The sequence below is a fragment of the Theropithecus gelada genome, chromosome 6 (genome assembly GCF_003255815.1).
Source record: "Theropithecus gelada isolate Dixy chromosome 6, Tgel_1.0, whole genome shotgun sequence".
Taxonomy (NCBI): domain Eukaryota; kingdom Metazoa; phylum Chordata; class Mammalia; order Primates; family Cercopithecidae; genus Theropithecus; species Theropithecus gelada.
In genome coordinates, this window is record NC_037673.1 from 86,187,348 (window position 1) to 86,212,053 (window position 24,706).

General features: G+C 35.2%; 1 protein-coding gene across 1 annotated transcript in view; it reads left to right on the top strand.

Moving 5' to 3' along the window:
- ADGRV1 (adhesion G protein-coupled receptor V1) overlaps nucleotides 1–24,706 on the top strand; it is a 596,167-nt gene that overhangs the window by 150,057 nt on the left and 421,404 nt on the right. Inside the window, exons 43-50 of the mRNA XM_025388176.1 lie at nucleotides 4,645–4,907; nucleotides 7,090–7,265; nucleotides 8,008–8,132; nucleotides 11,521–11,678; nucleotides 11,775–11,921; nucleotides 12,239–12,346; nucleotides 15,403–15,667; nucleotides 16,383–16,505. Coding sequence (XP_025243961.1) covers nucleotides 4,645–4,907; nucleotides 7,090–7,265; nucleotides 8,008–8,132; nucleotides 11,521–11,678; nucleotides 11,775–11,921; nucleotides 12,239–12,346; nucleotides 15,403–15,667; nucleotides 16,383–16,505 — 1,365 coding nt within the window. The remainder of the gene's footprint in view (nucleotides 1–4,644; nucleotides 4,908–7,089; nucleotides 7,266–8,007; nucleotides 8,133–11,520; nucleotides 11,679–11,774; nucleotides 11,922–12,238; nucleotides 12,347–15,402; nucleotides 15,668–16,382; nucleotides 16,506–24,706) is intronic.

Below are 24,706 nucleotides of genomic sequence, written 5' to 3' on the forward strand. Positions count from 1 at the left end.
TGAAGCCTTCTTCTCTCATCTCGTCAAAGTCATTCTCCGTCCAGCTTTGATCCGTTGCTGGCGATGAGCTGCGCTCCTTTGCCGGGGGAGATGTGCTCTTATTTTTTGAATTTCCAGCTTTTCTGCCCTGCTTTTTCCCCATCTTTGTGGTTTTATCTGCCTCTGGTCTTTGATGATGGTGATGTACTGATGGGGTTTTGGTGTAGGTGTCCTTCCTGTTTGATAGTTTTCCTTCTAACAGTCAGGACCCTCAGCTGTAGGTCTGTTGGAGATTGCTTGAGGTCCACTCCAGACCCTGTTTGCCTGGGTATCAGCAGCAGAGGCTGCAGAAGATAGAATATTTCTGAACAGCGAGTGTACCTGTCTGATTCTTGCTTTGGAAGCTTCCTCTCAGGGGTGTACTCCACCCTGAGTGAGGTGTGGGGTGTCAGACTGCCCCTAGTGGGGGATGTCTCCCAGTTAGGCTACTCAGGGGTCAGGGACCCACTTGAGCAGGCAGTCTGTCCCTTCTCAGATCTCAACCTCCGTGTTGGGAGATCCACTGCTCTCTTCAAAGCTGTCAGACAGAGTCGTTTGCGTCTGCAGAGCTTTCTGCTGCTTTTTTGTTGTTGTTGTTGTTGTGTAGCTGTGCCCTGTCCCCAGAGGTGGAGTCTACAGAGACAGGCAGGTTTCCTTGAGCTGCTGTGAGCTCCACCCAGTTGGAGCTTCCCAGCAGCTTTGTTTACCTACTTAAGCCTCAGCAATGGCGGGCGCCCCTCCCCCAGCCTCGCTGCTGCCTTGCCGGTAGATCACAGACTGCTGTAATAGCAATGAGGGAGGCTCCGTGGGCGTGGGACCCTCCCAGCCAGGTGTGGGATATGATCTCCTGGTGTGCCTGTTTGCTTAAAGCGCAATATTGGGGTGGGAGTTACCCGATTTTCCAGGTGTTGTGTGTCTCAGTTCCCCTGGCTAGGAAAAGGGATTCCCTTCCCCCTTGCGCTTCCCAGGTGAGGCGATGCCTCGCCCTGCTTCAGCTCTCGCTGGTCGGGCTGCAGCAGCTGACCAGCACCGATCGTCCGGCACTCCCCAGTGAGATGAACCCAGTACCTCAGTTGAAAATGCAGAAATCAGCGGTCTTCTGTGTCGCTCGCGCTGGGAGTTGGAGACTGGAGCTGTTCCTATTCGGCCATCTTGCTCCGCCCTGATCAAGCCAGGTGAATTTCAAGAATTGAATGCTGACTGACCCTTCAAACTCCTGTTTTAGTCAGTGGCTGAGCAGGTGTTTTTTTTTTTTGTTTTTTTTTTTTTTTTTTTAGTTAATTTGATGAATATTTGCATTCCTAAATTATTGGCCTTTATGGAGATATTTGATTTGTAGTAGAAAATATGAAAGAATTCTGAGTAGCCCCAGGATTGGTTTTTACTTTTCTTGCTATATTAATAAAATACATTGATATTTCTAAATCCCCAGAAGCCTTTTTATTTTTTATTTTTATTTTTATTTTTTTATTTTTTGAGGCTGTGGCTGTTTTTCAAATTCAGAGTATACATTTGAGATCAAATCATTTTCTTTTAAAACATAATGGGTTGGTAAATGGTTTTATGAATGGATACCATGTGTTGGTTGAGAATAGTCTAGGTACAAATAACAGAAAACTCAATGCAAATGGATTTAAACACATATAATTTATTGGTTTATTTAACCTGAGGGTACAGAGACATATGGCTTTAGATGACACAGGAGCAGGACTTAATGCTGCCAAAGATCCTGAGGTTTTCTGTCTCTTTTCTTTGCCTTTTGGAATATTGGCTTCATTGCAAGGCTAACATTATTCATTGTTATGAGATGGTGATCAGGATCATTCTTCTGCATTTCATATAACAGGAGAGAGTATTCACATTCATGCATTCCTACAAGGTCCTCATGTAAATCTGATGGAAATTACATCGGTTACATGCCCACTTCCATGAGTAGGAGAAATGAATATATTATTGGGCGCTGCCAAGGTTACTTTATATTTGTAATTTTCTATTTTTAAAGATTAAAAAATTCCTCAGAGAAATAAGTGCTTTGACAGTGAGTCGTTTCTTAAACCATGCCCCATTGATTGACCTTGAAACTATTTCCAGATCCTTGTAAAGTTTCAATAAATATCCTATTACATAAATCTTTGTATATGTGGATAATTAAGATCATCTGTTGAGTACAATGCATGTTGAGTGGAAAGGACTAATCCACTGCCTTCTGTGTTAGTTACACTCCAACTGTGTACATACACAATAGTTTCTCCATATCCTTCCCAGCAATTTCTTTAATCTTTAAATTTTCATATGCCATTTCTAATGACTGAAAAATATGTGGTTGTATTATGCATTATTGTGATTTTTTCTTTCATTGTCCTGTTTGTTAGTAAGCTTGACACGGGTTTGGTTTTTTCTTTGTGATTCTGTTTTTTGTATCCCTTATATACTTTCCTGTGGTTTTTGCTTTATTGGTTTGTAGGAATAGTCGTATATTTTGAATTCAGCCCTTTGCCTCTTAAATATATTATAAAGATATTTCTCCCAGTCTGTCATTTATCTTTTATTATAATGTCTCATAAATTTTTTTAAATTTAAAATATCAAATATTTTGATATGCTTTTAAATCCTGCTTACTTAGGTCTTTTCACCCAAATGCCATAAAATATTTTACTATATTTTTCTACTATTTTCATAGTTTTGATTTATATTTACATTATTGAACATATAAGGAAGGTATTCATTTGCAGTGTGTGAGGCAAGGATACAACTTCATTTTTCTTCTAAAATGTATAAAACAATACCCTAAAATACAAAACGTATACCCTAAAATGTATAAAACATATACCCTAAAATGTATAAAACAGTACAGAGAATGAAACAGAGAGTTGAAACATCAATTTTCAACATGAAATATCTACCCTTCTTTTTTTCCTTCTTTTCTATCCATCTACCTATCGTTTTTCTGGACTCTGTTTTGTTCTATTTGCCTATTTATGTGCTAATAGCATGCTGTTTTATTTATCATAGCCTTGAAGTACATTTTGCTAGTTTTGCAGATCAAATATTTTTCTTTTTCTTTCTATAAATTATCTCACCTATTCCTTAAAAATGTCTCTTTCATATGAACATTAGATTCAAGCTGAGATCTATAAAACAAACAATTTTGATTGGTGTTGAATTAGAATTATGGATTAATTTGGATAGATTTGACATCACTATAATATTGAGTTTTCCAATTTAGAAATATAAAATGCCTCTCCAGTAATTCAAATCTTTTATACCATTACCTTCCCTTGTGTTCTCTCAAAACCAAACTATAAGACAAGGATTCGGACAAGGATTTAGTTTATTTTAGAGGTGATCTGTGGAGGCCTGATGAGAAATAAGGAGGTGAAAGAGAGAGAGGAAAGTTGATAGGTGATGTCCTAATGAACAGTACTGCTGTGGGCAACTGACACTCAGTCCTGCTGGGGTCCCTCTTAGACACCAGGTTGAATAAAGCTTAGGATTGTCCCATGACAAGGAAGGAAATCTGGGCTGTTCATTCACCGGCTCCTATTTCTGATCATTTGAGAGTTGCTCTTGGGTGTTGAATTTGCAACAGTTGTGATTTTACTCCTGCATGGGCTGATGCTCTCTTCAGGTAAAGAGAGATCACTGGGCAAAAAGGAACTGCTGCAGATCACTTTAGTGAAGGGGATATAGGTGAGGTGCTGACAGTGTCTGCTACAGTCATACTTTAAAAGTTTGTGATTTTCTTCATATAGGTTTTATAGTTTTTACATTAGGCTAATTTCTAAGTAGTGTTGCTATTGTGAATAAGGTCCACTTTTTTTTTTTAGATAGCTGATCTATAGAGATATTATAGTAGTCTTTAAGAATGTATGATCTGAAGCGGACTTCCTGACTTTGTGCACCAGGTCTGCCACTTCCCAGCTTGTAAACTTCTTCAAATTACCTGTCTATGCTTCAGTCATAGGTTCTGTAAAATGAGAATAATAATATAATCAATATCATAGGGTTATTGCAAGAATTAAAAGAGTTAATATAGGTTAAGCAATTAACAAGTTCTTAATAGTATTAGTTTCAATTATTATTAATATAAGTGACAGTAAAAAATAGAACACTCTTGATTTGTGAAGGTTACTCAGCTTGCTTTGTGTATTTACTATAGTTCTAATATTTTCTCTTGCTTTTTCTTAGTAGACAATCATGTCATCTAGAAAATAGTGACAGTTCTGACTCTTTCCACTACTTTTACAAGTGTTATCTGGTTGGTAGCCCTGGGACACTGTTAAATAGTAGCAATTATGACAGACATTATTATTTTGTCTCTGTTTTTAGTGGGAATGCTGCTAATGTTTCAATATTAAGTTTGATATTTGCTGTTGACTTCTGAGAGATTGCTTCATCAGGTTAAGGAAGCTGCCTTTTATCCCAAGATTACTGAGTATTTTTCTATCATGAGTGAAGATGGAATTTTTAAAAATGCTTTGAAAAATTCTGTCATTTTTAAGATCCTCTTAAAACAATCACCTTAGGTAAAGAGTTGGCCTAGTTTTCAATTAGACATCCACACTTTTTTCAGCATTTATAACCAATCTATTTTCATTTGTTGCTTTAATATTTTTATTTTGGCAGCCTTAATTATTGTCCTTGCTAATGATGATGGCCCTGGAGTTCTATCATTTAACAACAGTGAGCACTTTTTCCTAAGAGAGCCAACAGCTCTCTACGTCCAGGAGAGTGTTGCAGTGTTGTACATTGTTCGGGAACCTGCACAAGGATTGTTTGGAACAGTGACAGTTCAGTTCATTGTGACAGAAGTGAATTCCTCAAACGAATCTAAAGATCTGACTCCTTCCAAAGGCTATATTGTTTTAGAAGAAGGTATTCAATTCAAGGTACAGTAAGAAGCTTTAATGAGAATGGAAGTTTTTCTTTAATATTTATAAAATAAATTTCTCTTAGATGAGCACTCAAGTCCTAGAATGAAAAAACAATTCTGCCAGCTTAGGTAATAGATGAAGACATGCTTCAATTACTATGTGACAAGTGCTGTAGTTCTATTTACTCTGTATAAAGTGCAAGTGGAACATTTTACTATTAATAGGGTAGAAGAATATGTAAATAATAAAGAAAATATATGTATGGCTATTTTAAATTTTCAGCACACTTAAATTGCATATGTCACTTTATATTGTGTATAAACCATATAAAAGAAAACCCAAGCCAATTTTTGTAAGCATTAAGTCCCAGCCAGTCATTTCCCTTTTGCCACATTTTTGTTGAACAAAATGTAACTGCTTACTTCAGACTGCTTGTTTGACAACAGGAATAGTTTATTGGAGAAAAAAATTGGGGATTTGAGATTAATTATAAATATGATCTATACTCACAGTTTACCTTCCAAAACCTCTTTTTCTATGTATTAACAATTTTCTGTTCCTGCTACTAAACTTTATTTTTTTAAACAGTTTAAGTTTAAAATAGCTAATTATGTTAGCTTTAGGCATTTTTCAAGCCAGCTATATCAAGTATAATAAATCTAAAATAATAGATTTAAAGCTATTTTGTCTAAAACAGTCCATCTAATAATTATTTTTTTAATGATCAGTTTATGTAACTTCAGCACATTTGCAAATGCATATTCATTTTCATGGTTTTTTTTCACATTTTGGAAATTTAAAACCTTAATTGGTTTGTGCAAGGTCACTTACATTTAAATCTTGAAATATGTATGTAAAAATTCAAATTTGAAATATTTTATTAATTTTCTGTTTATTCATGTTTTTTCATCTTTTAAAATTTTTCTTAAATTTATTTTTTTGTTTGTTTTATATTTTTTACTGTGACTTTTTTCATAAAAGGCTCCTTTTTCACAGTATATGTATGTACTTTTATTTTTATTAGGCAAATTGAATGTTAGAGCAAATTGGATTAAATAAATTTAACTGACATAACTGCTTTTATTCCAAAAAGTTTTTGTTTTGAAGTATAAACAGTAAAATACGCAAATCTTAAGTATATGGCTTAGTGACTTTGAAGATATATACTTACACACATGTGACTACCACTTAGATTAAAATATTTAACATTAAGACTGGGCATAGTGGCACACACCTGTAATCTTCAGGAGGCTAGGTGGGCGGATCTCTTGAGGTCAGGAGTTTGAGATCAGCCTGGCCAACATAGTGAAACCCTGTCTCTACTAAAAATACAAAAATTAGCCAGGTTTAGTGGTGCGTGCCTGTAATGGTTCTCAGGAGGCTGAGGCGGGAGAATAACTTGAACTTGGGAGGCAGAGGTTGCAGTGAACAGAGTGCCACTGCATTCCAGTCTGAGTGACAGAGCGAGACTCCGTCTCATTCATAAACAAACAAACAAATAAATAAATAAATAAATAAATGTGTTTAATATTATCATCACCGAGAAGATTCCCCTTGTCTCCTCCCCTTTCCAGAGGAAACTACTTTATGATTTCTATCATTGATGACTCATTTTGCTTGAGCTTCCTATAAATAGAATCATACAGTGTGTACTCTTTTGTGTCTGCCTTCTTTCACTCAATATAATTTTTAAGTCTGTGTGGTTGCATGCATCAGTAGTTGGACATTTTTTTAAATCACTGAGTAGCATTTTATAAAATAGACCACTATTGGTTTGTCTGTTCTCCCACTGATGAACATTCGGGATGTTTCTAATTTGTTCCTGCTATGACTGCAGCTGTTTTTTTAACAGTGAACCCTAGATTAGAATGAGATTAATCAAGTTATGTAGCCAGAGCAGGACAAAAAGTTCACAAAAATGAAGACATAGATGTAATTTTTAATCAATGTTATTTTAAAATGCACTAAATGTTTTTTGGACACTTCAGTGCAATATATCACAAAGTTGAAAATCCTAAAAGTAATAACCTGAAACAGGTGTAACCATCACATTATAGGAATCAGTGTTAAATCAAAGTGAGATGGTATTTTTCAAAACATAGTATTTTGTTGTCAGAAATGTTTAGTAGATTTCTCTATATGTGTGTTACAAAAAATACTGTATTCTAGTAACCTTATCTTTTGATTTTGTTTTCAGGCCTTACACATATCTGCCGTATTAGACACGGAACCAGAAATGGATGAGTATTTTGTTTGCACCTTGTTTAATCCAACTGGAGGTGCTAGACTAGGGGCACGTGTTCAAACCCTGATAACAGTTTTGCAAAACCAGGCCCCTTTGGGGCTATTCAGTATCTCTGCAGTTGAAAATAGGTATAGTTTATTCATAAGGAAATTATCCCTTCTGAACCTATAAGTAGGGAATATTTTTTGCATAAGAAAATGCAGAAGGAAATTGATGTCTAATTATTTTTAAAAGGATTTTTAAAATGAACTCTAGACTAAAGATAAGTCTAGAGAGACCAATTACTCTCCTAACTGGGAGTATCAAAAACCTAAACTCACCCTGTTATTAGAATGGTGTTATTAGAATTCTTATTTTCTTGGAGTTCACACTTTCAGGTAAAGGTCTGTACTATTTTGTGTTTTTAAAAATAATGAAAAGCAAGAAATAATATAAAGTAGACTTCACTGCTCAAACCAAATGAATGACTCTTCAAACATATATTAACATGATTGTGGTTTTAAAATTTCTTCTTCAAACATATATTAACATGATTGTGGTTTTAAAATTTCTTCTAGAAGCTGACAAATATTTATTTTTTATATCATAAAAATATTTTAATCTAGTTTCATTAATATGTTAATTTACTGACTCATTTTTTCCTATAAAGTGTTTTTCATACATATGTGAAGAAACATAAGAATGACAATTTTATTTGTTTTTCAGAATATATAGTGTGAAGTTACTGTAGTAACTGATTTTCAGTATTTTCTTATCTTGGATTGTATAGATTTAAAAGTGTATTAAGTATATGCTAGCAATATGATATATATTTTAAATATGTAGAATATGTACTTTTTCTGCTTTCCACAATCCATGTATTTCTTTCAGCGCCACCTCCGTAGACCTCGAAGAAGCCAATAGGACCGTGTATTTAAATGTATCTCGAACTAATGGCATTGGTTTGGCTGTGAGTGTGCAGTGGGAGACAGTATCTGAAACAGCCTTTGGCATGAGTATGTTTCATTTCTTATAAGAACAAAATTCTGTAACCAAGAAATATCGCATGTATAAGATTCATATTTTTTCCCATGAATTGTATGTTATTGATCATTTGAAAATGGAAAACAGATAATCTGATTCTTTTATTGCACCTATAAATATGTGTTGAGGCCAGGCACGGTGGCTCACGCCTGTAATCCCAGCACTTTGGGAGGCCAAAGTGGGCGGATCATGAGGTCAGGAGATTGAGACCATCCTGGGTAGCACGGTGAAACCCCATCTCTACTGAAAATACAAAAAATTAGCCGGGCGTGGTGTTGGGCACCTGTAGTCCCAGCTACTCAGGAGGCTAAGGCAGGAGAATGGCGTGAACCCCGAAGGCGGAGCTTGCAGTGAGCTGAGATCGCGCCACTGCACTCCAGCCTGGGCGACAGTGTAAGACTCCATCAAAAATAAAATAAAATTAAAATTAAATAAAATTAAAATAAATAAATAAAATAAAGTATGTATTGGGTGCCTGTCACATGCCAGGCATGGCACTGAACTCATGGATCTTAGAATTTAGGGGGTGACAGAAATGAATCAAATAAGTAAAAATCAATGTATACTTTAAACTTTAGTAAGTGCTTCAAAGGAGAAGTTCTAAGTGTTGAAAGAATATAGGAGAATGCTTTCAAGGGGTATTGATCTTTGAACTAAGACTGAATAGTAAGTAGAATTGATTATGCAAAGGACTGGGTTGGAAGAACATGGAGGTGAGAGTGAGAAGCTGTGAAGGCAGAAAACTGAGGCATAAAAAACACACATAAGGGAAGAACTTGGGTGGATAGTAGGTACAGAAATAAGGAGGAATGTTGAGCTTGGATAGCTGGACAAGACCAGATCATTCAAGACCTTAAGGAATATTTTATAGTTGCCAGTCTTTATAATAGTGTTAACGGAGAGCCTTTGAGTGGTTTAGGAATGGAGGAGAGTTACCATATGTAATGTGGTATGGTATAATCATATTTGGATTTTGAAGATGTTATTCACAGTGCCATGTAAATAATGGGTTGGCACAGAAGAGAAGTGAAGATACAGGGAAGCAAGATGATGGTAGCTTAGACTAGATGTTGAATATGAGGGTGAAGGAGAGGGAAGTACCAGAGATGATTCAGGTTTCTAGCTTGTGCAGTTGGATGGGAGAAGGAGTTCATGCTATTCACTAAGATGGAATTCCAAAAAAAAGAATAGATGTATTTTGGTAAGGGGAGTAAAATAAATGTGGTTTAACACATTTTGAATTTGAGTTACTTTTGAGAATAAATTTCTCTAGACTCAAAAGAAGGTCTCTGCTGGAGAGATAAACCTGGGAACTTTAGCTATATATATTGTATTTGAAGTCATGGAAATTGATGTAAATCTGAAAAGAAAGGCTGAAGATGGAGAAGGGAAGAGGATGCTATAGACTGAACTATAAGAAGGTTCAAGTTGAATGGCTGAGGATATGGGATGATGGCCTAGCAAAGGAGACTTAGAGGACCTGGTAAGAAACTTAGGAAAAAACAGGATGGCAGATACCAGCAGAAGAGTGCTTTAAAATGGAGGAAGAAGTAAATGGTGTCAACCCCTGGTGAGAAGTCCAGTAAAATGAGAACCTGAAAAATAACTATTATAGTTAGCAACATAGAAGGCGTTAGACCGTAGAAAGGGCTATTTGTATAGAAAGACAGAGACTGAATACCATTTTGAATAGAGGTGAAAGAAGAGAGACCTCAACTATATGCAACCATTTCAAGAAGTTTGGCTGGGAAGATAGGACCTGGAGAAGGTGGTAGTGGTGGGGTGTAGGATTCAGAAGGTTTTTTGCATGTTTAGTTTGGAGAGACCCAAGCATGTGTAGGTTGGATGGAAAAGGTACAGAAATATTAAATATTTAGAAGAAAAAGGACATAATTAATAGTGGTATGGTTGTCTAGAAGACAAGTAGAGATGGGATCCAAAAAAAAGAAAAATTATGGTTTCTAATTTAGATTTCTCCATTACTGCTTGGACTTTGCATGTATTTTTTTGGAAGTGCTCATGAGAGCATATGTTGGAAATTCTTAATCATTAGCAGTCATTGCTTATTCTTCATTTGTGGTCATCTTGAGTTACTGTAGAGAAGGATTTGTCAATGTGTCAGGACCATTTGGGACTTTAAATGAAAAATCTGCAGTATACCCTTAAAAGAGAGCAACATAAGAATTTAAAATGCTAGATTTTTTAGAAAAGGAAATTGCTATTGGATATTACATGTAAGGCATTGACAAATTCTCTTGAATTGATAATCTAAAAATGATCAATCATTTATAGGGAGCTCAGGTTTCAACCTTGATAGTTGTACTTGCTGCATCATGTTCACACCACTAACCAAAATTTAAAAAGAACTTAATGTTTTGAAGGGAAACAGCCATGTTAAGAGATTATACATTTTTAAAAAAATTTTACTCTTCATTAGTTAGGGGATTTTTATTTTTGTCCTTTTTTTTTTTTTTTGTAGTACAGAATTTTAAAACATATACCAGTTGTAGCAGTTTGGTAAAACCTTGACAGCCATTTGAAATATGTGAATCTGCTTGGCATTCTTAAAATAGATAAAATGTAAAGTGAAACTTAGATGGGCATAATTTCAAATTAATAGCATAAATTTTTTAAACCAAATATTTATCATGCTTCTATAAAGGTATTTATTATTATAAAATTTCTCAGTTATATTTTTATCTTTACCGAAGTTGATAAAAATCATGTTCTGCATATTTCCCTTTAAAATATACATTTAGTATTTAGTTAGTTAGTTTTTGAGCCAGGGTCTGTCCCTGGCTGGAGTGCAGTGGCACTATGTGGGCTCACTACCACCTCCGCCTCCCGGGTTCAAGCAATTCTCGTGCCTCAGCCATCCGACTAGCTGGCATTACAGACACACACCACCACACCCAGCTGATTTTTGTATTTTTAGTAGAGGCTGGTTTCACCATGTTGGCCAGGCTGGCCTCAAACTCCTGACCTCAAGTGATCCACCTACATTGGCCTCCCCAAATTCTGGGATTACATGCGTGAGCCACCATGCCCAGCCACATTTAGTATTTCTTTCTAAATACACCTTGGAAAAGTGTGTGTAGGTATAAAGCAGAACATTAAAACATTTTCTTGGTTTTTAAATTAGAATTTTTAGAAAATTCTTATTTGTAGTACAAATTAATTATTTGTTGTTATTGTAAAGTTTTCTCACTTGTGTCTTGTCTTTTCACACTCATACACACATGCGTCATGAAAGGATCTTCATTTGTAGTCACAAATGCAGTAGTCTCATTGTTTAAACTATAAGAAAGATAAGTTTTTGAAGGAATAATAAAATAGTAAATCATGATTTGTGTTTTTCAGGGGGAATGGATGTTGTGTTTTCCGTATTTCAAAGTTTTTTGGATGAATCAGCTTCTGGCTGGTGTTTCGTTACTTTGGAAAATTTAATATATGGTATAATGTTAAGAAAATCATTGGTTACTGTTTACCGATGGCAGGGGATTTTTATTCCAGTTGAGGTAAACATCAGCATTTTTTTATAACACAAAAATAAAATGTGCAGATAAATTTTAGATGTATCATGAATTACTGTATTCTTATTCCTCATTTTCTAGGATTTAAATATAGAAAATCCTAAAACTTGTGAGGCCTTTAATATCGGTTTTTCTCCCTACTTTGTGATTACTCATGAAGAAAGAAATGAAGAAAAGCCTTCTCTTAACAGTGTGTATACATTCACGTCTGGATTTAAATTATTCCTGGTAAAAGAAAGTTTCATTTTTAAATAGATTGCTTTCTTTAAAAGTAATTAAGATTTGTAAGATTGTTCAAATTTTAAGATAATGTATGTTCTATGTTAATGTGAAAAAAGACTTTTTGTGAGTTGATATACATTTTAGCAAAGTATCTTAATCCAGGGATATTTTTGTCTTTTTAAAATGACACTTAGGTATGCGTAACTTGGGATTAAAATTTTTTAAGTCTTGCACTTCATATAGTAACTCATGCTATTAGTGTGTTTGGTGGCTTTCTTAGTTAAAGTCTCCTTTAAGTTTTCATTCCCACTCTGTCCTTGCAGGTACAAACAATTGTTATTCTGGAAAGTTCTCAAGTAAGATATTTTACTTCAGACAGCCAAGATTATTTAATCATTGCAAGTCAAAGAGATGATTCCGAATTAACTCAGGTTTGATTTTTTTAAAATGAAGTGGGTTTTTTTTTTTTTTTTTGCTTTTCTTTTTAACATTATAATTGAAATTTACCAAAGGTATGATCTGCCAGTTTAGTATAAAAGAAAAACCATAATTTGATTGTAGTAAAGTAGAATGTAAAGACTGGTTAGTTAAAAGTTAATTTTTAAACACTAGAGTCATAAAATATTATTGTCTTCAAGAGCCAAGGATAATGTAATAATAAATATGAACATTTAATTAGAATTTAACTGAATTGCAAAACATTGTGGAGAAAAATCACACAGCCAGCCAGAGAGTATCATGATTCATGATTAGCATTGCCACACAGGTGTTCAGTATCACCTCAGAAATCCTACATTTCTTTAGTAAACTAGATCTTGCAATCCTAGTAATGCTTATTTGATAACTTTTGTGACTCCTTAAACTTCTATACATGCTTCACATTTCCATTTTCAGCTAATTCCCTTGTTGGAATGAAAGCTACCAAAAGGGGTATTACTCATTTTCCCAACACCAAATTCAAAAACCCACTTGAAACCCAATCTTATTCCTCATTCCTGCTACCACAGAGAAAGTGTCCCTTCTAAAAAGCCAGGCCTCTCACATAGGTGCCCATCTTGCCCTCATAAGGTTAGCTATTCCCTCCATCTCTGGCGTCTATCTCTCTCTATTTGGTTACTACAGTCAGCGTAAATGTTCTAACTTCACCCAGCTTAAAAAGCTTAAATTCCTCCCCGATCTCATTCCCTTCTAATTTTTGTTTCATTTCCTTTCTCCCCTCTATAGTAAGACATCCTGAAAGAATTATCTATTTGTTTTGTCTTTACTTCCCCATGCTCGCCGATGACAACTGGGTTGCCAATTCCAGTGGGTGTTTTTCTGCGTAATCATTATACATTCCACCAGCATGTGACAGTCACCTCATCCTCAAATATAAATCTTATCTTGCTTTCTAAGACACTACACAGATTTTCCTTTTCCCTTTCTCTCTCTCTCTCTGTGTATGTATGTGTGTGTGTGTTTGTGTGATCCTTCTCATTCCCCATTCCCAGTTCCTCTTCCCTTTTGTAAACTTAGATGTCTTGGAGTTTTCCAGAAAGATTCACTTAAAGTTCAAATTCCTTTTTTCTTTCTCTTCACTCATTTGGATACTGTTATCAATCATATGGTTTTAAATATCAGCAATAGGCTAGTGTCTTTTAAATTATATCTGTAGCCTTTCCCCTGTAGTTCAGGCCTACATACCTAACTACCTATTGACATGTTCACTTAAATATATTTTTGGTACATAATATTTAACATATCCCAAACTGACCTTTGATTTTCACTATGAAACTCATTACTTCAGTGCTAGCTTTCATCTCAGGAAGTAGCAACCCCACAAACTCAATTGCTTAGGACAGAATCCTGGGATATTTCTTCCTTGATTACTCTTTTTTTTTTTTTTTTTTTTTTTTTTGTGGACAGGGGGGACGGGGTCTGGCTCTGTGGCCCAGGCTCCAGTGCAGTGAAGTGACAGGTCACTACATTCTTGACCTCCTGGGCTCTGGTGATCCTCCTACCTTAGCCTCCCGGGTGACTGGGTCAACAGGTGTGTGTCACCACACCTGACTGCTTTTTTGTATTTTGGAGAGATGGGGTTTCACCATGTTTCTCGGGTTGGTCTTGAACTTACTCCTTCTTATTCTTTCACATCGAGTTTATCATTAAGTATTTTTGATTATATGTGTCAATAAGTGAAGACATTTCGTCTCTACTCCTCCCTACTTCAGGTCCCCATTATTTCTCTTCCACACCATTATAGTATCCTCCTAGCTGTTCTCTGAACTTCCTTGACCTCCTCGGATCCATTCTCCATTGAGTAACCGGAGGCATTTTTTGAAAATATTAATTGACTAATGCTATTTCTGATTTTAAAGCTACTCAATGATTTGCAATTATGCTTAGAATAAATTTGAAATTATTTAATATGGGCTTAGCAGCATAGCTACATTTCCGGATTTGCCTTGGAAAGTACTGGATTATGCCTGTTGTTCTGGTATTGTTATTGCCCCTTTCACTCTTTAAAGGATCCCTGTTTAGATTATAAATTTTATGGCCACCCTAATGGGAGGTTCTCCATGATCTTACCTCTCCAGCCTTAACTCTCATAAATCTCCCAGCACTATCAAATTCCTTCCTGTCTTTATTCAGATAATGACAAACTTCTTCTGTCTTAAGAACTTTGTCATGTCGTTCCTTCTAACTTGATTTCCCTAATACCTTCATAATTCTCTATCAGACCATCCTAATTGTCATCTTCAGTACTTGACCCATTTTATACTCAGACATTTATTTAATTATTGATATGTTTCTTGTTTACCTTTTCCTAATAGTTAATAAGATCCATAAAGGGAAAGGCCGCTGTATCCATAGTTGCCAGCATAATGTCTGTGGCTTAAAAGTTCCTAATTGTTGACTGAATAAGTATAATTTTCTGTGACATTGACTAGCTTGCTTTCAGGCAGGGTCTGAATTTTAATTTTGCATTTATGAACACTTACCCTGAAACCTTGTGTGCATTGACTGCCACCATGGGGACAAAAAGGATTTAGGTGTTTCTCTGTATTCTATTGCTCGAGCAATTGTTAATAATATTGCAGCATTAGAATGTTTCTTATTCATTTCTAAATTTTTCATATTTAGTTTATTTCCTGGTTTTAGCTTTCCCTTCCCCTGCTGTTACCAACCCTTACCCAGATGTACATTTGATACTGATTTCTTTTCAAATAACTTCTCTTTCATTCACTGTGTGTGTGTGTGTGTGTGTGTGTGTGTGTGTGTGTCTCGTATGTACTCATGTGTATAGACATAGATGTGCACACTCACACAGATTAGATAAGGGAGAGAGCAGCGAGGGAGCATCAGTTTTAGCGCTTTCTTTTTTTATGAAGGTATCTTTTTAACCAAATAAAAGGATCCAAGAGAGTAAACATACGATATTGATTACATTCTTGCAAGTGCTAAATTCCTAGTCATAAAGGGTTTTGTATTTCAACATTTCCTTCAGGTCTTCAGGTGGAATGGAGGAAGCTTCGTGTTGCATCAAAAACTCCCTGTCCGAGGTGTGCTGACCATGGCCTTGTTCAACAAGGAAGGCTCTGTGTTCTTAGCCATTTCCCAGGCTAATGCCAGGCTAAACTCCCTTTTATTCAGATGGTCTGGCATTGGGTTTATTAACTTTCAAGAGGTGCCTGTCAGTGGGACAACACAAGTTGAGGCTTTGTCTTCAGCCAATGATATTTACTTAATATTTGCCAAAAATGTTTTTCTAGGTGAGAAGATAAAGTGTTTGTAATGTATATATAGTTGTTATTGAATTCATCTAGCATTCATATGGTATATTTTATATGAAAATGCTCTTGTAATAATTTTTTACTAATCCATATAATATTTCTTGATAGATGATAAGTATTAATTGTTAGCTATAAATGGATTTTTGAGAAATATTTAAGCAGTATGCCCCTAATCTTGTGGTGTTCTGACTACCACCTTAAAGTTATATTAAAACGAATCGGAAGTAGATAGGTAAAGTTGAAAGATACATGAATATTTTATATCCAGGATGCAAACAAGTAACTTTTTATATGTATTTACTTGAGGTACCATGAATAATTCATAGTATTAATAAATAATGTTCAGAACTTTTTATAATACTCTTTCAGAATATTCTTGGAAGGAAAATTTGCTTTTTGCTGCTGAGTAGAACTTTCATAGGTAAAATTGCAGCATTCCTAAAAAATAAAAAAAATTGTCCTTGTTCTTTCTTTAACATTATATCATGGTTAATGACTAATAATGTATTTGTGTCATGCAGTAAATGCAAAAAAGACTTTTGACGTACTTCCTATTCACTTGTATTTTTATTAGATTAAATGGATTCTGAGGAAATTTGTTTCTTGATATTTTTATTGTAGTTTTATTATGTAATTTTGTCATTTTTTTCTGTAACTTTTGTGTTAAGATTTGACTTTTATTTCATTATTGTAGGAGATCAGAATTCAATTGATATTTTCGTCTGGGAGATGGGGCAGTCTTCCTTCAGGTATTTTCAGTCCCTAGATTTTGCTGCTGTTAACAGAATCCACTCCTTCACACCAGCCTCAGGAATAGGTAAGGACTTTTCAACTGCTTACCAATTCTAAAGGTAGTATGGAAAGCCAGAATGATTTTAATCTCATTGATTTAGATTTAGTGTCACATTGCCAGACACTGGGTTTTGTTTTTTTTTTTTTTTTTTTTTTGAGACAGAGTCTCAGTCTGTCACCTAGGCTGGAGTGCAGCGGGGCAGTCTCTGCTCACTGCAAGCTCCACCTCCCAGGTTCACTCCATTCTCCTGCCTCAGCCTCCTGAGTAGCTGGGACTACAGGTGCCCGCCACCATGCCTGGCTACTTTTTTTGTATTTTTAGTAGAGACGGGGTTTCACCGTTAGGTTAAACCTAACGGTGTTAGGTTAGGTTAGATCTCCTGACCTCGTGATCTGCCCACCTTGGCCTTCCAAAGCGCTGAGATTACAGGCGTGAGCAACCGTGCCCGGCTGACACTGGGTATTTTAATGGGAATGTAACATCAAGATCTTTACAAAACTCCTTCCAGAAATCCTAGAATTTTTTGAAATTCTTTTGAATTTCAGTTCTCCTTTTGCAGATTAATACTTTCAAAATGGACATTGGCTTGAGAATAATCAGAATAACTAAAATATGGAGGAAAATATTAGTGAAGAATAAAAATAATATATTTATTTTGTCTAGAGAAACATGAAGAGGGACATTGACATTAAATATATATTTTTAAAATATGAAAGTATGTGTCTGGCCATAGCAAGTATTTGCATTTAAGAATTTTTTTTTAAGTTGGAGAATGACTATGAGAATTCTTCCATTTTCATTAACTCTCCCAACCTCCTTCACAGTCTGAAATCCTTTCTTGGTCTTCTGTACTTTAATCCACACATCAGAAACATAAGCAATAGTTTTAATCACTGTGGTTTCAGAAACAAAGTCAATTGGAGAGAACCCAAGGTATTATTGCTGTCTGCAGGTTGTAGGGTTATTTTAGGGTTGGCAAGGAATCCCTTGGGCGGGCCAGTGATAATAAGGAGATGAAGCTGAGGCCAGCTGGCATGGTGAGCTTATCAAGCTGGCTCATGGGGTGGGTGTTCATAGCATAGGAAGCAGACACAGACAGTGGGTCATCATGTCTCCTGTCAAGGTCTTTAGAGAATTTGTGAGCCAAGCCTGAGTGACTCCACAAGTGACTCTGGATGAATCACAGTCCTGCTTTTAAATTGAGATATGGCAATTCTGTATAAATTAAATGGCACACAGTTATTAATTTGATATTATATGTAAGTCAATGTTACAACGCTATGAAGAATTCCTCTACTTAAAAGCCTTAATGTATGGTTGGAGAAGCAGGAAAAAATATTAAGATACTAATTCAAGGTATACGACTGTATTAGTCCATTCTCACACTGCTTTAAAAAAACTATCTGAAACTGGGTAATTTATGAAGAAAAAAGGTTTAATTGACTCACAGTTCCACAGGCTGTACAGAAAGCATGCTTTGGGAGGCCTCAGGAAGCTTACAATCATGATGGAAGGGTAAAGGGGAAGCAAGCACCTTCTTTACATGGTGGAGGAAAAGAGAGTGAAGGGGGAGTGCTGCACACTTTTAAACAACTAGATCTTGGGAGAACTCCCCTGCTATCACAAGAACAGCAAGGGGGAAATCCGCCTCTATGATCCAATCACCTGCCATCAGGTCCCTCCCCCAACACTGGGAATTATAATTTGACATGAGATTTAGGTTGGGACACAGAGCCAAACCATTTCAACAACCAATACCATTTGCTCTGTGAGGGGTAGAATTGGAGTGATTAAGAGAGATAAGAGAGAGCTTGAGCTATGTTTGGGTGGATTGGCAGGACACACTTTGGGCAGACGGGAAGGTGTGAGCAAAGGATAAAGGCAGAAGTGTTTGTAGCATTGAGGGAACCATTGGTAGGTGAAAGTGCCAGGGATAGAGGATTTGACCAGAATGTTGTGGTGCTGAGGTTGGAGGTACAACACTGGAATCTAGAGAAGATGGCCTGGAATGGCAGGCACATGGTGTGCCTATGCCTCAAATTATCCAGCAGTTTTCACACATTTTGGTCTTAGAATCTATTCATATTTATTGTATAAGAGATTAAAACTGAGAAATTTTAAAGTCATTTATTTTAAAGTGACAACAATATACTCATGTGTAAATGTAACATGTTATTTTTAAAAGACATATTTTCTAAAACGAACACTTTTATGAGAATGGCATTGGTTTTATTTTAATTTTTGAAAATCTTTAATGGCTGGTTTAATACATGGTATGTATATTCTACTTTTTATTTATGTATTTAATTAATTTTTTAGAGAGACAGCATTTTGCTCATTTGCCAGGCTGTAATGTAGTGGTGAACACATGAGTTCAAGCCATATTCCTGCCTCAGCCTCCTGAATAGCTAGGACTACAGGCATGCTCCATCATGCCCACATAATTAAAATTTTTTTTTTTGTAAAAATGGAGTTTCTTTATGTTGCCCAGGCTGGTCTTGAGCTCCTGACTTCGAGAAATCCTCCCTCCTCAAAGTGCTGGGATTACAGGCGTGAGACACTGTGCTCAACTGATTCTCTTAATTAACTTTTTTTCCAGCTTTATTAAGGCTTGATTGACAAATGAACATTACATATATTTAAGATATACAATGTGATATTTTGATATACATATAGTGATATGTGTTTCCTCAATTGAGCTAATTAACCCATCCATTACCTCACATATTTACCTTTTTTTAAAGGAAAACACTTAAGATCTAGTCTCTTAGCAAATTTCAAGTACACGGTACATTATTGTTAACTGTAGTTATTATGCTGTAGGTTAGGTCCACAGAAATTACCCATCTTATAACTGAAAGTTGGTACTCTTTAATCAAAATCCGCTACTTCTCCCAACCCCTGGCCCCTGGCAAGCACAATTCTACAATTTGCTTTTGTGAGCTTGACTTTTTCAGTTTCCACATATAAGTGAGATCAGGCAGTACTTGTCTGAGTCTGGGTTCTCATGTCTGCATCTGAATTCAGTCTACTGCAGTATTATCAGTCATTTAGCCTCTGCTAAGTCCTACACACTCATGAAAGAATGAGAGTGAAGTAGAAAAACAGCATTATTATGAAAACAGCATTATGCTCATATTATTATGAAAATAGTTTTGACCTCTGAAATCCTCTAAAAGGGTTTCAATGTCTCTTAGATCCCTGGATCACACTCAACAGTAGTGAGATAGAGAAATCCTTGAAGGCTTTTCAACGGCAAATGATGATCAAAGGCATGTTTTACAACTCCTCATAGCTTTGGTGTATAGAATATGCTGGACAAAGTAACTCGCAACTGCCTGGGCAAGAGTTGAAGAGGGCCCGTAGCTGGGGTGAGAAATTAGGAATGAAGATTCTTGTGGGAAAGATAAATTAGAAATGAAAATCCTTGTGGGAAAGAGAAGTTAGAAATGAAGATTCAACAGCACTTGATGTCTGTTCAAATGTGGGGAGCAAAAGTTACTATACCTTGGCAATTGGGAGGATAATGGTGTTAAATTAGGAAAAGACACAGAAGATGTCTGTAGTGGGAAATGTGATGAACTTGTTTATAGGTGTCTAGTTTGAGATAATAGAGAAGCATGTGTAGATGATTAGTAGAGATGTGGAACTAGAATCAGGAAGAAATTGGGAGTTAAAGGTTTGGATTTTGGAGACATCCGTGTGTGGGGATAGTTGAACGCACAAGTGTTAAAATGTACAAAGTAAATTATATTGATTGCGAAGACTGGAGGATTTAGCACAGATACAGGAGTCAGTATTTGGAATTTTTCCCTTAGGTGCCCGACTACTGCTTTCTTTATCAGACATTTAACATATAGGCAGTGTTAACCTTCAGTCACCTCAACTACTGACCAGGAATCATAGGTTATTTATGTCTAACTTTTAATTTAGTATTATTTTTAATTTGCAAGTTGTAATTGTATTACATATATTAAGTGTAGTGTGTTTTGATAAATGTATACAATGTGGAATATTAAATCAAGCTAATTAACATATCCATCACTTACTTAACGTTTTTGTGATGATGCAGTTGAAATGTACTGTTAGTTATTTTGAAATATACTATACATTATTATTGATTATAGTCACCCTGGTGTGCAGATCTCAAAAATTCCTCCTGTCTAGCCAAAACTTTGTACCTTTTTACCACCAACTTCCCATTCTTTTGCTCTTCCCTACCCTGGTGACTATTGTTGTACTCTTTGCTATGAATTCAACTTTTAAAAGATTACACAACTAGTGAGATCATGCGATATTTGTCTTTCTGTGCCTAGCTTATTTACTTGGCATAACGTCTTCCAGATTCATCCATGTTGTCCCAAATGACAGAATTTTGTTCTTTTAAAGTTGAATAGTATTCCATCATGTATATATACCACGTTTTCTTTATCCATTCATCTGTTCATAGATATATAGGTTGAGTTCACATTTTGACTATTGTGAATAGTGCTGTAATGAACATGGGAGTGCAGATATCCCTTTGACATATTGATTTCAATTCCTTTTGACATATTCCCAGACAGAAGCAGGTATTGCTGGATCATTCTGTTTCATTGTTGGGGGAACCTCCATACCATTTTCCATGACATCTTACTAGTTTGCATTTCTACCAACAGTGCATGTGCAAGGATTTCCTTTTCTCCTCTTCTTCGACACTTATTTTTTATAAGATTTATTCTAATAAGTGTGAGGTGATAGCTTATTTTGGTTTTAATTTTTATTTTCCTAATGATTAGTGATCAGCATTTTTTTCATGAACCTCTTGGCCATATGTAAGACATCTTTTGAGAAATGTCTTTTCAGACACTAGCCAATTTTATTTTTATTTTTATTTTTATTTTTTTTGAGACAGAGTTGGTCTGTCGCCCAGGCTAGAGTGCAGTGGTGCAGTCTCGGCTGACTGCAACCTCTGCCTCCCAGGTTCAAGTGATTCTCCTGCCTCAGCCTCCCGAGTAGCTGGGATTACAGGCACCCGCCACCATGCCCAGCTAATTTCACCATCTTGGCCAAGCTGGTCTCAAACTCCTGACCTCATGATCCACTCGCCTCAGCCTCCCAAAATGCTGGGATTACAGGCGTGAGCCCCCAGGCCCTGCCTAGCATATTTTTTAATTGGGTTGTTTCCTTGTTATTGAGTTATATTAACCATTTATCAGATAGCTGTATGGTTTTAAAATGTTTTTTCTCATTCTTTGGGTTGTTCCTTCATTTTGTGAATTGTTTCCTTTGCTGTGCAGAAGCTTTTTAGTTTGATACAAACCCATTTGTCTATTTTTGCTTTTGTTGCCTGAACTTCTGGAGTCAATCAGAAAAATCCTTGCCCAGATTAATGTCATGAAGATACTCCCCCTGTTTTCATTGAGTAGTTTATAGCTTAACGTCTTTAATTTATTTTGAGTTGATTTATGTATTTGGTGTAAAATATGGATCTAATTTCATTCTTCCACATGTGGATATCCAGTTTTCTCAACACCATTTATTGAATAGACTCTCTTTCTTCATTGTGTGTTCTTGGCACCTTTGTCAAAAATCAATTGGTTGTAAATGTGTGAATTAATATCTGAGCTTTTTATCCTATCCCATTTGATCAGTCAGTCTGTTTTTATGCCAGTACCATGATGTTTTGATCATAATTGCTTTATATTTTGAAGTCAGGTAGTGTGATGCATCCAGCCTTGTTCTTTTTGTTTGAGATTGTTTTGGCTATTCAGAGTCTTTTGTGGTTTCATAAGAATTTAAAGATTTTCTTTTATTTCTGTGAAAATAGAAAAATGATACTGGAATTTTGATAAGGACTGCATTGAATCTGTAGATCACTTTGGTTAGCATGGACATTTTAACAACATTCATTCATTTCATGAATGTGGGATATCTTTTGATTTATTTGTGTTTTTTTCTATTTCTTTCATCAGTGTTACACAGTTTTCAGTATACGAGTCTTTCATTTTCTTAGTTAAATTTACTGCAAAAGATTTTATCTTATTTTTTATTGCTGTTGTAAATAGGATTGTTTTCTTAACTTTTTTGGATAGCTAGTTATTAGTGTATAGAAATGCTACAGATTTTTGTATGTTGATTTTGTATCCTGCAACTTTACTGACTTCAGTTATCAGTTTTAAGAGTTTGTTTTAATGCAAGCTTTGGGGTTTTCAAATATAAAATATGTTGTCAGCAAACAGAGACAATTTAATGTCTTCCATTCCTGTTTAGGTATGTCTTATTTCTTTCTCTCGCTTAATTGCTTTGGCTGGAACTTTCAGAACTATGTTGAAAGGAAGTGACAATAGTGGGCATCTTTGTCTTGGCCAGGATCTTGGAGAAAACCTTTTTCAACTTTTCACCATTGTGGATAATGTTGGTTACTTGTTTGTTATATGTGACTTTCATTGTGTTGAAGTACATTTCCTCTATACTTATTATTTTGACAGCTTTTATCATGAAAGGATGTTGATTTTTTTCAAATGCTTATTCTGCATCGATTTAGATGATTATTTGGTTTTTATTCTTCACTTTCTTAGTGTGGTGAATCACATTTATTGATCTGCATATATTGAACTATCCATAAATTCCAAGAATAAATCCCACTTGATCATGGTGAATGATTATTTTATTGCATTGTTGAATTTAATTTGCTGTGTCTTACTAGGAATTTTTGCATCTGTGTTCATCAGAGATATTGGCCTGTAATTGTTTTTCTTACAGTGTCTTTGGCCTTTATATCAGGCTAATGCTGGCCTTGTAAAATGAATTTGGAACTATCCTCTGTTCTTCAGTTTTTTGGAATAATTTAAGCAGGATTGGTATTTGTTCTTTAAATGTTTGGTAGAATTCAGCCATGAAGGTATCAGGTTCTGGGACTTTCTTTGATATGAGTCTTTTTATGACTGATTTAATTTCCTTATTCATTATTGATCTGCTTAGGTTTTCTATCTCTTCATGATTCAGTCTTAGTAGGTGCTATGTGTCTAGACATTTATTCATTTTTTCAAGGTTATCCAATTTTTGGCACATAACTGTGGTAGTTTCTCTTGATCCTTTGTATTTCAGTATTTCTGTGGTATCTGTTGTAATGTCTCCACTTTTATTTCTGATTTTGTTTGAATCTTCACTTTTTTTCTTAGTTGGTGTAGCTAAGGGTTTGTCAACCTCTTCTTTTCAAAAAAACAATTCTTAGTTTTATTTTTTTTCTATTGTTTTTCTAGTCTGTCTTTTATTTATTTTTGCTCTTTGTTATTTGCTTCCTTCTGTTAACTTTGGGCTTAGTTTGTTCTTTTTCTATTTCCTTTAGTTGTAATATTAGACCGTTTATTTGAGATTTTATTTCTTTTTCAATACAGGTGTTTATTGCTATAAATTTTCCTTTTTGGACTGTTTTTGCTGCATACCATATATTTTAGTATATTATTTTTATTTTTGTCTTAAGGTATCTTTTTATTTCTTCTGCAAGTCATTTGTTGTTTAGAGTATATTTAATTTCTATGAATTTGTGAATTTCCCAAGATTTCTTCTGCTATTGATTTCTAGCTTAATGCCCTTATGTTCAGAAAGCATACTTGCTATGCTTTCAGTTTAAGACTTGTTTTGTGGCCTAACATACAGTCTATCCTGAAACATGTTCTGTTTTCTTGAGAAGAAAGTATATTCTATTGCTGTTGGATAGAAGATTTTGTATATGTCTGTTAGGTCTGTTTGGTCTACAGTATAATTTAAGTCCAGTGTTTTCTTATTGATGTGCTGTCTAGATAGTCAGTTTATTGTTGAAAGTGGGGTACTGGGGTCCCCTACTATTATTGTATTGCAGTCTATATCTCCCTTCAGATCATTTAATAATTGCTTTATTATTTAGGTGCTCCAATGTTGAGTGTATATATATTTATAATTGTTATGTCTTCTTGATGAATTTACCCTTTTGTTATTATATAATGGTCTTCTTTGTCCCTTTTTATAGTTTTTTACTTAAAGTCTGTTTTACCTGATATAAGGATAGCTACTCTTCTCTTGTGACTTACATTTGCAAGGAATACCTTTTTCGATTCCTTAATTTTCATTTTATAAGTGTCGTTATTGGTAAATAGTCTCTTGTAGGCAGCATATGGTTGGATCTTATTTTTTTTTTAAATACATTCAGCCATTCTGTGTCTTTTGATGAATTTAATCCATTTCATTCAGGATAATTATTAATA